General features: G+C 37.6%; 1 protein-coding gene and 1 long non-coding RNA gene across 3 annotated transcripts in view; one reads left to right on the forward strand and one right to left on the reverse strand.

Annotated features, from left to right (window-relative positions):
• LOC128266131 (uncharacterized) overlaps positions 1 to 9,683 on the forward strand; it is a 126,166-nt gene extending 116,483 nt beyond the window's left edge. The window contains exon 5 of one of the 2 annotated variants that reach the window (XR_008269030.1): positions 7,990 to 9,683. This is a non-coding gene — a long non-coding RNA (uncharacterized LOC128266131). Of the gene's footprint in view, positions 1 to 1,276; positions 1,693 to 7,989 lie in introns of those variants that run through there. The other variant, XR_008269029.1, reaches the window with a different exon arrangement.
• Positions 9,684 to 10,725: 1,042 nt separating this feature from the next.
• LOC128251822 (putative odorant receptor 98b) lies at positions 10,726 to 13,157 on the reverse strand. Its single transcript, XM_052979014.1, has 4 exons — positions 12,654 to 13,157; positions 12,188 to 12,374; positions 11,526 to 12,132; positions 10,726 to 10,776 (listed from the first exon to the last, which is right to left on the reverse strand). Exons 1-4 carry the CDS (start codon positions 12,961 to 12,963, stop codon positions 10,726 to 10,728), a joined length of 1,155 nt encoding a protein of 384 aa, XP_052834974.1. The 5' UTR covers positions 12,964 to 13,157.
• Positions 13,158 to 15,277: the final 2,120 nt, after the last annotated feature.

A 15,277-nucleotide genomic window follows, 5' to 3' on the forward strand; every position in this document is an offset into this window, starting at 1 on the left:
CAAGTGAAGCATGGCAGGTGAAAGCAAATGTTACCTGAAACACGAGTAATTAGTAATTTAAAATGCCGCACGTGCATTGAATAGCTCTTCTAGAGCATCTCCTTTTTCTTCTTCAGCTGCTACTGAACGAAGGTGAAGGCGAAGGCGAAGGCAACGTTGATTGAACGCTTAAACTTGCTTGGGTAGGGCAAACACGTTTAATTTAATTGTTGATATGGCGACGCTACAAATGAATCGGCCCCGGCCAAAAGCCATAGACTCAATCTCAGTTCCCCCCTGTCTGGGAAAAGTGTCCCCTGTGCCCTGGTTTTTAGTCAGTCCTCCTATAGCAAGTTTGTCAGCTAAGAAAATCCAAGTTGGCGTTGGCCCGCTGTGAGCCACATGCTGCGTCAAAATAAGTAAACATGACGGGACCACAGTCAACTGTGAACCAAAGTTGCTGACTTTACAGCCGGAGGAGCAGGGCAACTGTAACTGAAACCGAAACCGAAACTGGGGTACAAAAAATAGTAGTCAAGAGCAAGTAATCTGCGATAATTAACTAAATAAGCAAGCGTGGCCAAATTTGTAGCTTACAAAACGACAAAGGGGGACTGACTGCCTGTGGTTTCTCTTCTGCTTTTTTTTGTACATCCAACCCTGCAAATTATAAATGTATAATTGATTATCCTTTTAATCGCTTTAATTTGCCGCTATACGTCGTAGGGCAAATAAAACATGCAGGTTTTCTAATGCCCGGCCATTACTCATACGCCAGGTGAGCCGCAAATGATTTCAATTAGCCCAACTAAATAAACCATTAAGCGTTTTATTAAGCTCTGCTAAATTTGGTTAAATATTTTAATGGCACATAAAATTAAAATTTAATTAACTAGCACACACTATGTCCTGCCAACCGATTGCTATAAGCTGCGACAAGGGGGGCAATACGAATCGAGTCGTTTTTCACAAAAGCATGTAATTAAATTGCATGCGGGAAAAACTATGGCAAGCAGGAAATTATTTAAATATTCATTGTGGCATCAAGGCATGTACATTGCGCATGCAATAGCAGCACAATCAACTGATGAATGAGCTAGCAATAATGAACTGCAAACAGGCGACACGTGCAGCCGCCACTATGGAAATCCTGCTGCCCGTCAATGTTTTTTTTTTTCATTTTCATTTTTTATGTTCCATTTCCTCTTGCTTTTCATCTTCGTCATTGATTGAAAATATTTCGAGTGAGCTCGGGCTAATAAGAAAGCAATTATTTTTTCCTAATTTGTTTTCCCAGATTCCAGACCCCAACCCCATTTCTCCGCCCCTGGCCATTGCGAATCAGCTTAAAATGTTGCTCAAAGATTTTGTGAGAATAACCAGAACAACAACGCAAAAAATGCGAAGCAAAATAAACAAGGGAAAAGTTGATAAAGCAAAGTGGCCAAACCGAAACGGGGTATATAATCGGGTTAGGCCATGCTATGAAGAAAATCGAGACCGCTCCAGCTTTCAATTAAAAGGAGTTTTTTTATACTAAGTTTAAAAATTCGAATTATAATAAATAGTATTTTATCAGAATCAAAGGCAAGCTGACACTTTCAAGGATTAATATTTTAATATAAGAGCAATTACGTAAACTTAATATACATTAATCACAATATCTAATCATTTTATATTGTTCAGGAAGGTAACAATGTTTTGATTAATCAAATTATTGGCACTAATTTATTTTAGTTATTTTCTACTAAGATTTAAAATCCTAAGCGAAAATAAAATGTTATTAAGAGCATATTTCTAAAGTGATTGCATTTTTCAACCCATAAATGTTTCACGTAAATGTATTAATTTGTTTCTTTTTTGAGGAGGAACTCAGCCATTTTGCAAACAACTTGTGTGGTATTTTCCCCTTAAGTTTACTAAAAAATCCATAATGTACAGAAATGCCATTAAATGTGCTAGGACCCTGGAGATTTTTCGCCTCATATTTGAATTTATTTTCTTGTGGTAGGGCACCACCGAAAGTCCACCAAGCCAAGGCCGCGCACTTGGCCTGTTGTTATTTTTACGCTACTTTCCATTTACAGTACCCCTGCTCAAGGACTTGTTGGTGGGGAGGACGAAGGACCCTGGTCGGCAGGCAATTTTCTGCTTAATAAAAATTAAAAAGGGTTATGCGCGAGAGGCAAAAAGTTTTTCATTAAGCTGCCAACGATGATGATGATGGCGAAGGCGCTCGACAAAAAACGTAAACGAAAACGAAAATTCAACCCAACAGACAGCAGAATGAGCCGGTGTTGGTGGTGGAAATTGAAGCCTTGGCTTCGACCGAACGGGATGCCGCAAATTTGATAATGAAGATAAATGTTTATCGCATTCAGGGGCGTGGCCGTTTGCCAAAAAGTTTGTTACGCAAATTTTCACGCTGATTATGCCAATAAAATCAATGATAAGCGTGCTCAGTTCTCCCCCTCAGCAACAAGCACATTTCGGACCGCCCACCGGTCCGGTTGAATGCCAAAACTTTTTCCGCCGACAAACAAATGAATGTCCAAACGCAATGAATTAATATGATAGGGATAGAGGGTGATTTCCCCCACCCTCCAAATAAATGCTAGTAAATATATTCGCGAAATGAGATTGGTGCAAGTGGAATGTATGCGACGCGTTGAGCCGCAAGTAAATTGGTTTGCCGTGTCATTAGTGAAAAACCTGTCCACATTTTGGCACTAATTAAATTTCATTTGAGTTTTTGCACTCAGTTGTGGCCAGTGGCCAGCATGCACACACGCATTTCATTTCTCACTCGCGAATTTTGTCAAATTTAATTGTTTATACGTTTTCGGAATAAATTCGAAATTAAATTACAATCGCATTGGCCAAAATTTACACTAGAAAATGGGTCAAGATATAAGGTAAAATAAAAATGGATTCTATGGTCTTTATTTATTAAATAACTTTACCGAAAAATAATTTACTTTTGTTTATAATATCTTGATGAAATAGCTTTCTTAAACTACTCTTAACGCTAGTGGTACGTATTAAACTCTTAAAAAGTTTTAAGATATGATTATTTTGGCATTTGGCACTTTATATAGGTTTAGTTAAATAATTAAATGTTTATTGATATGTTGGCATAATGAAATGAAATTATTAAGCTACACGTATTGCTAACTCAACGTATGTAACTCTTTTATAGTTCATAGATAAGATTATTTGGGCATTTTAACTAAGAAAAAATTAAATTTATTAAATTTATAGAGTTTCTTAATAAATTGGAATGAAGAAATGTACTTGTTGAACTGTAGTTTACTCTTATCGCTAACGCAACTTGTGGAATTCTTTAAAATTTTATAGATAGGAAATTGGGGTTCTGTTCTATGGGCTTTATCTTATCTTATCTTATCTTAGATGTGTTGAAGTATAAGAACAGATTGAAATTCAAACCAAAATTTTAACTGCATGCCTATAATTTTCATGTAAATATTAGTAAAATATTCTGCAAATACAAAAGCCATTTGTTTGAAACCCTTAGATAAATTATGGCCTTTTTGGTCAAATTTTTTCGTTAGTGCTGTGCTGATATGGTATTTTTCGCACACCTTCTGTTTGCTGTCCGAGTGAGAGATTAGTTTGTGTCAGTGGGTCAATGCACTCGGAATTCGCTGGCGAGAAAGTCTGAAAGGAAGGCTAAGAAAGTGGCAACAATCCGGGGCAGCAAAAGGAAATTACGAAACACATGGCGCCTGCAGCTAGTTACACACAGCAGACAATGCAGCCAGGTAAAAAGAAAGGTAGGAAGCTGGAAAACAGCTAGCAGAAAAAGCAAATGAAGAGAGTTTCAGTTAAGGAAGCAGAAGCAGCTGCTTTCAGAACGTGAGCACGGCTGCAGATACAGATACCCAACATATAGATGGATGGCTAGATGGATAGCTCCTGACAGGTCGCAAAAAAAAAGAATAAAAAAGAAGCCAGTACACGGAAGCACATTGTAAATGGGTGAGAGCATTTGATGCTTATTCTAAGTTTGATTCAGTGTCGCCTTCACAGCTCAAGGCTGTTTAAGCAGGCCCACAAAAGATATAGCCCACTCAATGCGGAAGTTTCTGGTGGTAGATTTAAATCCCCGAGACTGCCATATCTGTAGCGTATTTAATTTGTTAAATTCCGTTTAATTTGCTGCATTTATTGCTCTCGTCACCTGTGCAAAACTTTTTATTTATACACCGAGCGCAACAGCCAAACAGACTTTTTTTTTGTAGCTGCTGCCTTTTATGCAAACTTCACAACAAGCGTGCTGTTTGTTGGCCGCCCGCTCCTCTTGTAAAGTTATGGCAAAAGCACTTAAGCGATTTCATGCAAATTTTTGTATATTTTTTGCTGTGCTTTCGCTCAGGTAAGCATTATGGCTATATGTCTACGGCTACGACTCTGACAACAGCGGCAAAAAAAAAGTGAAATACTTATAGGGGGCAACAACAATAACGAGCCAAAAGTTGAAAACTTCTGCAAATTGTTGCAGCCGAAGTACCGTGTGCGTATGGGCATTTAGGGCCCAAAGGGAAATGCCTCGATTTACTAGCATAACTTTCACCTTTCCCTTATGCATATACTTTTCCTAGGTCGAGATATATTGGAAAATTTAAATTTTAGAGTAAAAAGATACGGGGGTCAAAGTAAATGATTGTTTTTTTTTTTTTAATTACAGTGAAACTTGCAAATTCTTATTAGGGACAGTTTATTTTGACTAAATGAATTACAGTTTTATAACTGCATACTTTTTATCGTCTCAACACAAAAAGAAACGATAGAAATTTGCAATTAGTTTGTGTGCAATTTGTGTGCACTACAAAACATTTAAAAATTTTATAATAACTTAAGGACCTTGAGAGCACAATGCCATAAACCTTAAACTTTTATTCTTTTACTTTCCATTCAAGGCCAATAGTTTCATTTGCTATGCTGCGTGGCAGAAAATCGTTTTGTTAACAATTTGCTATATACATATATAGACGTCGACAGAAAATGCTTTTGTTTTTGATGATCTCATATAAAAATGTCATCGCTTAAGTGGTGGGATGGATGAATATAATAATAAAGTGGGGAAATATTACTTGCAACAGCGCCTTTGGACACGCCACATAAATTAGGAGTGCGTGAAGTCTTTGGCATATAAATTTAATGTGCCGCCAGCGGCAATGGCAACACAAATCAAAAACACTTTTAAATAGGCACGTCGCTGTCGTAAAAACATCAGCGAATCGTAATTTGCTTTTGCCTTATTTATTGAATGTTTAGTCGTTGTGGAGCTTGGAGCTAACAAAAGAAGCCGGGACTTGGGCATAAATCAAGCACGTGTATGTCGGGCTTATCCTGGCGATATTTTGGAAGCCCTTTTTGGCTTTTGGCAGCCAAGATCGAGGATCCATCTGGCCGACACCGACAGCACTTTGTTAGATGCGAAAAGAGGAGGTCAGTATACACACAGAAAATAAAACATATTTGGAATAAATATAGAAAAATTGATACAAGTAAATTAAGGACAAAAATTTCATGTAGTTTGTGGCTTTTTTTAGGCCCTTGAGTATTTGATAACTTTTTATTTTCTTCTTGTATTTCTTTGCTTTAACAAGTACAATCTGTATTGAAGATTATTAGACTATCTTCGAGTCCATTTCCGCTTATTATATTTTGTATCATTGTTAACAGTTATTATATGTTGATCTGAAGTCTACAAATATTGCTCTCAAAAAATCATACAGACAGAGAAGCTGAATATTTAATTGAACTAATTATGAAATACAAAAGTCCGTAAACAACTTCCGTATAACTTAATACAACAATTAATTATAAAACAGCAATAGAGATATAAAATGTCCAAAAAAATACCAATGTCAATTTAAATTGCTTAAGGACTATGATTTTTGGCAATTACTATTTTTCAGTGAACTTTAAATTTTTATGGTTGACAAACCATTAAAAAAATAATAATATTTTTGTGAAATAAGTATTTTTTTGTGCACTTCAAGCTTTATAGGTAACACAATTAAACAATTGATTTTTCACAAGTATTTTTTCAGTGTGTACCACCGCCCCAAAAGCCGACAGCAGAGCTCTGAGCTTAAGGTGAGTGCACCACGGGTTTGGGTTTCCAGATCCAAGTTGCATTTGCATGCCACTCACCTGTTCAGCATTTCGACTTTTACCTGCTCGCAGTGCTCGTTTTGTTTTAGGTCGTTGGTTTTCTCTGCTGGTTGCTGCTCGGTTTGCCTTGGCTCTAATTGAAAATATTTTTGTTTGCACTTCATTAAACCTAAACGGAGCAGCAAGCTGAGAGATATGCAATGTCTGTCAGTTCCATTTGGTTGCCGTTTTCGCAGTGCGTTAAAAAGCAAGAGAAAAACTTTTAAATATATATATATATTTTGCGAACAAAGAAATGTCGACTGCTCTGAATGTTATTGTTGTTGTTTTTCGCTGACGAAGTTGTTGTTTTAATCCAAAATGCAATCATTGAAATGCATTTTATTTAAGCTGCACTCGCTTATTGCATTTTTGCATACAAATTTGGAAAGCTTTTTTGGGTGGAGCAGGAGCAGGAGCAGGTGCTAGGGGCATGGTGAAATGTGAAGCCCCAAGCGACTTATTTTTATATGCTTACAACTATGGTGAAGCTGTGATCTCCTACGGAACCAAATTCTGGCCATCCTATGACCCTCTGTGTGTGTGTGTGTGTGTGTGTGTGTTCGCAAATTCAATGACAGTTTGTGCCTTTTGCAACTTTCAGTTGATTTTTTATTGTCAATCGAACAATAACGAAATCATCGGCCAAGTTACGCCAAACGCCACAGCAGACTTCGATTCTTCGATGCTCCGGCAGTGAATGTGAATGTGAATGTGACTCAGCACGGCGAAAACTTTAAGGTAGGCAAGTCCCGGAATTTCTGACAGCAGTCGAGCGTGCCACACCCCATCGGTGGAGATTTATATGCCCAGGCGATGTGACTCAATCAATGGCATTTGTGTTGTGCCAGCAGTAGCAGCCGGAGAATCATCTGGAGAATGGGCACACGGAACGGAATGGAATCGCCGGGCTGACTCACTGGCTGACTGACTGACTGACTGACTGACTGACTGACTGACTGACTGACTGACTGACTGACTGACTGACTGACTGACTGACTGACTGAGGGCCATACAGTTTTCGTACAGCTTTCCTCCCTGAAGCGGCAGTAGCAGGACATCAGACAGTCGGGGAGACATGCACAGCATTTTGTGTAAAGAAATCAAAAATTTATACAAACTTTGCACAATGAATGAGCAGCAACAAAGCAGGAGCACGAGCACCAGGAGCTGCAGCAGCAGTAGGAGCTGCAGGAGAATCAGTTTGAGGATGAGGACCACGACGAGGACGAGTGTGTCCTGCTTCAGCCAGGCAGGCAGCAATGGCCGAAAATTGTTGCAACTCGACTCGCTCGTTTTTTTTTGACAAAGGCAACAACAGCAAATGTAACATACATACACTTAACCAAAAACATTTTAAGAGGAGAACAGGGAGATAAAATCAAAAATCATTTCCCAAAAAATGCGATGCGATGAAGCCATCTCTCTCAAGTATTTATTTTATTTTAAGAATCTTTCTTTCGATTTTACTTTTAAAACTATTTTTATATACGATTAACAACATTTTTTTTATCTTGAGCTTAAATCAATTTAAGTTTTAAATTTTAATAACAAGAATGAAGAGTGCAAGTTGATTTTAATGAATTTATACAATAAACAACTGCAAAAAAGTAGGGAGTATGTGTTAGTGCAGCACATTTTTTGTCTGATTCTTTGAATTTCAAGAATGTTTTTTTTTTAGTTTAAGAACAATTTATGCCATTTCAACACATGATTAGCTTAAAATAAATATATCTGAAATCTTTTGTGTATGTAGTGCAAACATAACTACTAAAGCCACTTCTCTTACTTAACATCAAGAATTAACTCTTAATAAAACAAAAACAGCATTTATTCGCAGTGTAGCCACTCGGAGGGCGGCTGACTTGCAAGTTGCAGCAACCAAACGGGGAGCAAGGACAGCTCGGCACCGGACAACAGCTCAGGATGTGTGTAGGTAGGTCGTTGGTAGGTTGTAAGGCAGATCGGTGGGTGGTGTTCGGTGAGTTGGGGAGTGCAGTGCAGACGAATTAATTAAAAATTCCGAAAATATCCGGTTAGCTCTTTATAACAGTTTCATGTACAATGCCGAACTCATGCTGCATTCGACAAAATGTCTTTCGCCCACCTTTGTGAGTGTACTCTGGCATCCTGCTAAAGAACTTTAACACTGCACTGCTGAAATTTTAAAACTTCCCCGGGCGCCTCAAGATGGCTTCATCTACTATATCTGGCCGACAGCCATTCAAACTATTTTCGTTTCGGCCGTTTACCAGGCAATCTACATAAATGAATTCATTTGCCCATCCATATATGCATATGCATATATAAAAAATGGAATGCAGAGTGTACGGGTCGTATACGCAATATTTGATATTTATGCTCTAATTGAGGGTACAACTTGAGGTCCTGGGCTTGGCTTAAAGTCATGTTTGTTCACAGAAATAATTGCTGTTGCACAAAAAGAAGAGAAGGCAGTAAACGGAAGTGTTTCGGCATCAAATATATATGAAGAAAAATCATTAAAAGAGAGGAAAATGTAAAAGGTCGTATAAAAAAAGAGGAAGTTAGAAAACGTTCTGTGCTGGTTCAATCGGTCGAGTATAATGGCCATTTTGCGATAAAAAATGACCGGAATGCTCGTTAAAACTAAAAACAATTGACCAGATAAATTAGCGGCATTAAAATACTGAAAGGCCAAAAAATGGTCCAAAGACCGGAAGGAAATGCGAACGATTGATTCAATTAATTGCCAAATTAAAAGCGGAGCACATTTTATCCGCAAAAGGGAAGTAAAATGGAATAAAAGGCAATGTTATGACAATGTTAGGAAACCAAATAATAAATGATGAAGGGGCTGGCTGGCTGGCAGTAACCGATCTGGGCCGACACAAAGTGACAGCCGCCGGGGGCCTCACAATTGAATTTATTATGGCATTTCGACTCGGAGAGCGTCAATTGAATGAAAGTGGACTAAAGCAAAAGCCCACCCACACACACACACACACACACTTACTCGTTTTCAAAAGCAGAGAGAAAGGAAGAAAGTCGGGCAAAGCTCTGTTGCAATAGCATCATTATTGGACTAAACCGAAACTATTTGCCTCAATGGGCCAAAAGCGCCACACGACACGCCAAAGGACACAGCCATAGAATCAAACAGAGAAAGGAGCAAAAACACAGACATCTACGACTGCAGATAGTAGAAAGGACATGGACATCCACATCCACATCCACGCCAGTGATAGTCCAATGCCCTCGGGGTGTACTTTTCGCCACTTTCGCTACGGCCAAAAGTGTTGACTGTCTTTGATTTTGTTTGTCTGCCTGTTTTGGCTGTTGGCTGCTGACTGCTAGCTATTGGCCGGTCAACTTTGGGCCTCGCTGGAGCAGAGGTTAGGTTGCCCCAGGGGGAAAGGGCCAACACCAGCAATTACACACAGTTTTGTCAATCGAGGGAAAGTTTAGAGACTATGGCGCATAATCAGCAAATGAATCAAAAACCAGATGGCTGATAGACTCATTACAGAGCGCTCACTTGACCCTGCTGTCATTACACAAGAACAAAATTATTAAATAAAAATGTGTACACACTATATGAACACATAAACATCAAATATTATTATTATTATATTATTAATAATAAGGATACTTTAGAGTTCTGGTCTTTAATCATATATTTTTATTTTATTTTATTTAAAAATTAATTTTAATTAAAAACTCAATACACCTTAAATAATAAAACAACAAATTTACAGCATTAAAACATTTAAAAAGTGATGTTTGAATTTGAAGTCTTCAAAATCATTTATTAATTTTTCTTTAAATTTAGTGCGTTACTTAAATTAAATTTAATAGTTTATACTTATGCTGCTAAAATCTTTAAAAACAATTTTTTTCTCTGTACTATAGAGCCCATTAGCAAACGCATTGTGGCTACAAACAAATTACAAAATTGGCTAAACTTAAGCCGCCGTGTAGTGTGCAGTATATGACTAAAGCGCCGCATGCGGATGCGCTGAAATCCCGGCCATTGCAATTGGCTTTTTGCCGAACGCACTCACGTGCAGCACACCCATATACACACGAGATCACACACACACACACCATGTCGATGTGCGTGGAATAAAACCCCTTCTATCGGGGACAAAACAAAGTTAAATCGGCCAAATCCTTTGACCATGTCACATTTTTATATATAATCGTTGGACGGGCACGTGCAGACAACCGCAATGTTGTGCGAGGATAACTAAAACAAAAAAAAACAACAACAAGAACAACAAGAACAAAAACTGAAAAACAAAATAAAAACAACAACAACGGGAGCAAATTACAACAAATGGTCAGCGAACAAGAGCAAATATACGTGCGTTCAATGTCCTGATGGGGTTAAAAGCAAGGCCAATAATGCAAAAGGCATTAACAGGACCAGCACTGGTTTTCCATAGCAGTTATTGCCATTAACATGGCTTAATTAGCCAACTGGCTGTAACAACACCGGCTTAAAGAATAATTGTAAATATTTCCGGACTTAAACAACCAACCAGAACATTTCTCTGAATAATGAAATGAGCTTTTGAGCAGCTAGGCCAGCGATCTGAGGAGCGTTACATATGAGATGGCACTGCGCACAATCTGTAGATGAGAAAAAAAAGGCTCTTAAGAAAAAAACTTTGTAGGTAAGAGGACAAGCTAAATATGTAAACTTTAAATAATATATTTTGATATTCAACACTTAATAATTTTTTTAGATCAACAATTTTGTCTTACATATGAGCTGGACAGAAGTAATATTTAAAGATCGAAATGTTATCGTTTGGAAATACATTTAAAATTCAAAGAGGCAATTAACATTTAATAAAGCTAAAAATTTAAACTTTAAACGCACATAAGTTCATTATTTAGGAACTCAACTTTGATTTTTTATTAGCATTATTTTTAGTTTCCAATATTAACATTAATTTAATACTTTTTTTCAATCAATCAATTTTTCTAAAATATAAGCTGGGCAGAAATAATATTTTAAGACAGGGATCTAAAAAATTACATTAAAAATTTATAGATTGAAATTATCTTTCAAATAAAGTTTACAAAAAACGAATTTTTCGTTTAAGTTAATTTGAAAAAGCTAAAATTTTTCGCTTTTATTAAATTTGAAAAATATTATTTATCGTTTAAATTGATTTTACAAAGATAGATTTAAGAGTATTTGCTAAAAATATAAGTTATTGTTAAATTAATTTTACTTAGAAAAAATTAATAATTAAAAGGTTGGAATATCAAAAATTGTACTTTGAAAATATTGGTTTATTGTAAGTTTTCTTTAAAACAGTCCTTTCTTATATATTTTTTTCTAATTTTCATTTTCTAGGTTTAATTCTTACCATGACCAGTGTTTGCCGATTGGCCTCAAAGAAGTAGCCATCAATGGGGCATCCTCTTCTCGCCCGCATCATGGCAATCTTCAAGGACCTCACCAGCTGAGAATTCTCCTCCATAAGACTTGTCCAGTGGCTTTCGTAGATGGCCTGGCCAAAACGCTGACTTTCAGTATTGACGCTCGATCCGCAGAAACAGTAGATGGATACCTGGCCGAGAATGGCTGCAGTGAAAGCGGCGTAGAAAAGCATTGCTGGCTGCAAAAGATTGGCGGATAGTTGGTAGCACAATACACACAGGTGCAAAGAGGACGCCACAAACTGAGCAAATATAAGCGGCCTAAAGTAACCATTTAACGAATGACCCAGGTCCAAGCACTCATCGTATAGTTGAAAAACGTGGACCAGGTTTTCATGGGTCTCTCGAGGACTTCTTCCCTTGAAGTTTAACATTTTGTGCTGCGAAATCTTAAAGAGAGCACTGAGATTATGGGTTAGCGAAGAAAACAAAGTGTCCACGCAAACTGTGGGCAGAGCCACGCCCAAAGCTGCACATACGTTCCACATATAGGAAATTAAGTAGTTTAAGATGTGTGTGTTGTCCCAGGGATATCTGAAAAAAATGATGGAGAATTAAATTAGGGTTTGTTTAAGTATATTATTCGTACACGCTGGGAAAGGGCAAATCCGGCTGCGGTTGACCAGATCGATGGTAGCTGACCCACATGGACAGAGGAGACATCAAACAGGCCGATAGACCAGCCGCCACAAAACAGTTGCTATACAAAGCACTGACAAACTGATCCCGTCGATTAAGTTTTGATATGATAAGCTGACCCACTGTCCATTGGATTTCTACAAATTTTAAGCATTCAAAAATTATTAATTCATCAGAAATCAATAAGCTATATGAAAATTTAGGTTATTAGTTCTCCAATTTTTTCGATGATATTCAGGATGCCAAAAAAATTGATAGGCTCTTAAAAACACATTTAAAGATGTCTAATATAAAGTTTCAAAAAATAAAAACATTATCTTTTCATGTTATTGACAAAACATTTTCATTGTCTACCATTTTGTGCTAGCAAATATTTTTTATAATTTTTCACAAGAAAATATTCATGAATAACTCACCCCTCTGCAGGATGATGTGGAATCGGTGAATTAAAGACCTAAAGTCCTTATACTGCCAAAGGAAACACCCGATCTTGCAAAGGGCCAGCAAATCGACGAGAACGGAGCAGAGTGAGTCGGTCAGTTGCTCCACGTCGTGGATGTTCCGAATGCCAAAGGCCATGGTCAGGGGCAGGAAACTGGCCACCGAAAGGATGCAGCAGATGGTTCGCCGGGGATATCGATGACTCACATCCTGGTGCTGCAGCAATTCGAGTCCCAGCAGCCGAAAGAAAACTGACTGCAGCCGAAGGAACTTGTCCGTCAGCATGTCGAATCGAGTGAGTAGTGCAGAAGTTAATGAGTCCTTTTAAGGACGAAGGCTCAGTAAACACTCATGCTCATTACCGGCTAAGAAAAATCGATAATCCATTAAAGTAGCTACCCATCAACGATATTTATTATTTAAATTCAAGGGCCCAGGACCACTACTTACCACTAGACGAACTAATAATATTATATGCAAAGTAGAGCTTTCTCTGAAAATCAATTTTTCAGTTTCGATATTGAAACTCATAATAATGAGAGACATTTTTGTAAGTATCCATATCAATAGATTATTAAGTAGCTTAAAAATCGTCAATCAACTATAATATATAAATAATAATATCTTGTAATTTTTGGTGACTAGCAAATTAAATAAAAAGTTTTACTTGTAGTGCCAATATGCCAAATAAAAAATAAAAAAGACCTATCAACTCTTTCTTTGGAAATGAAGAGGCGGTTTTTTGCCTGGGGAATCTGCATCAGCAAGCAGATTCAATACCCTTCTGACATGTTTGCACAATAAATTATACTTAATTAAAAACAATTAAAAGCAAATTCCAGTTGCAGCCGTCAAGCAGCTCGGCCTGTGGTGCTGCAAACAAATCTCTCTAAGCCACTGCAAATATTTGGCAGCAATGCAATGCTTGGCAAAAACTAAAACAAATCCTAGCTGCATTTCTAATGTGAAAACTTTTGTTTGCCTCGCTCCTTGAGTTCCCCACTTTTCCATTCCCCATTGCCCCAAGTGAAAATTGTACTCGTCTCACATTTCAGGGTTTTAATTACTGCTAAGCCCGAGACTTTTACCGGGCAATCGTATCGGTATTGTTGTCGTAGTCAGAGATCACAGCAAAGTTTTTGGCCATCGTTAAGTTGGACAATATAGCTTGGAAAATAAATTAATGCAATTACATGCTCGGCTATCCGGTGCCTAAGTGCAGTCATAAAGTACACAGAAATTGAGTTCCAGTACAAATACTACACATTTTGCAGAGACAGCATTATTAATTTGATGTGTGAAGGCCAAAGAGGTGATTCTGATTATATTTACTCAATTATTGGGCGTCTTTAGTTTTGTGACCACTCAGTAATTAATTAAAAAATATTTTCACCTGCATATTGCAGAGAAGAATTCTTTGGCGAAAGCACAACTTTGGCCTAGGCGGACATAAAACAAACATTGACACACTGACCAAGCCCACGAAATGGAGTTTATATATTTTTCGGTAAAACAGTAAAAACAGTTAAAACAGTAAGGCAAAACTTGCTGGAAAACTCAGCTGGCAGCTGGCAGCTAACAGAAAAGGGAAACCTTCGGGGATGGTGGCCAAAAAAACTGTTGAAGAACTTTTTCTTACTCGCCGGCATTGTTATTACCACGTCGACTGCTATGTTGCCATGGCAGCCCCTCAACGAAACTCGAATTTCCTTTTTAAGGAGGCGTGAAATATTCGAATTAAAAACTCCAAAGAATTATAATACTTGAGTCGAAGTCACTTGATAACTATTGTTCCGTTCAGTTTCTAGCACTTATCAGTTCATTTGTTTTGAGGTAAAAAACGCTGAAAAACTGAATGATGTACTTCTTTTTGCAATAAAGACAAAAGAGTATCCCTTAACTTGGTGCCGACTGGCACAAGTTCAAAATACTTTCCCATTTAGTTGTTGCACTGCCCGGACAGCAGTTGAATCCAAAATGAAATACTTGATTTCAGCCTTCGTGGGATTTTGCCTGCAACTCCGGAGGAGCGAAAACTTTGCAGGAAGTCAACTTGGCAGAGGGACTACTGCTATAGCGACTGCGACTAAAACGAAAGCCTTGGAAGCAGTTTGCGTTTGCCTAAAATGTTTAGTGGAAAGTGTTTTAAAATACATTAAAAAGTTCACGGCTGCCCTGGCACGCATTGAATTTATGCGAATTTGGTGAACTCCTTGAGTGGAAACTTTTTGCATTTGCTCTCGCACACCGCCCGCCCAATCAACTTAAATATTTGTTTAGCTCAAGTACTTTCCTGTGCCTCCTCCATTCTGTACATCACTCCTCCTTTGCTGGGCATCCAGAATCCAGAATCGTACTTAGACATTTGTAATTAATGACCCAACCAGGTACCTTCTCCACACTGGTAAAAAAACGTTGTAAATGCAAGTATTTCATACACAAATTAAATATTTAAGTCTTTGGATTTTTATGCATTGATTAGGTTTTCAGTTGAAAACATAGAATTTTCATTTCATATGATTAAATTCGGAACTTAAATAAAATGAATTTAAAACAAGTAGTACCAAATGTAATATATAATATTTTTCAAATAAATTAA

The sequence above is a fragment of the Drosophila gunungcola genome, chromosome 3R (genome assembly GCF_025200985.1).
Source record: "Drosophila gunungcola strain Sukarami chromosome 3R, Dgunungcola_SK_2, whole genome shotgun sequence".
NCBI lineage: Eukaryota > Metazoa > Arthropoda > Insecta > Diptera > Drosophilidae > Drosophila > Drosophila gunungcola.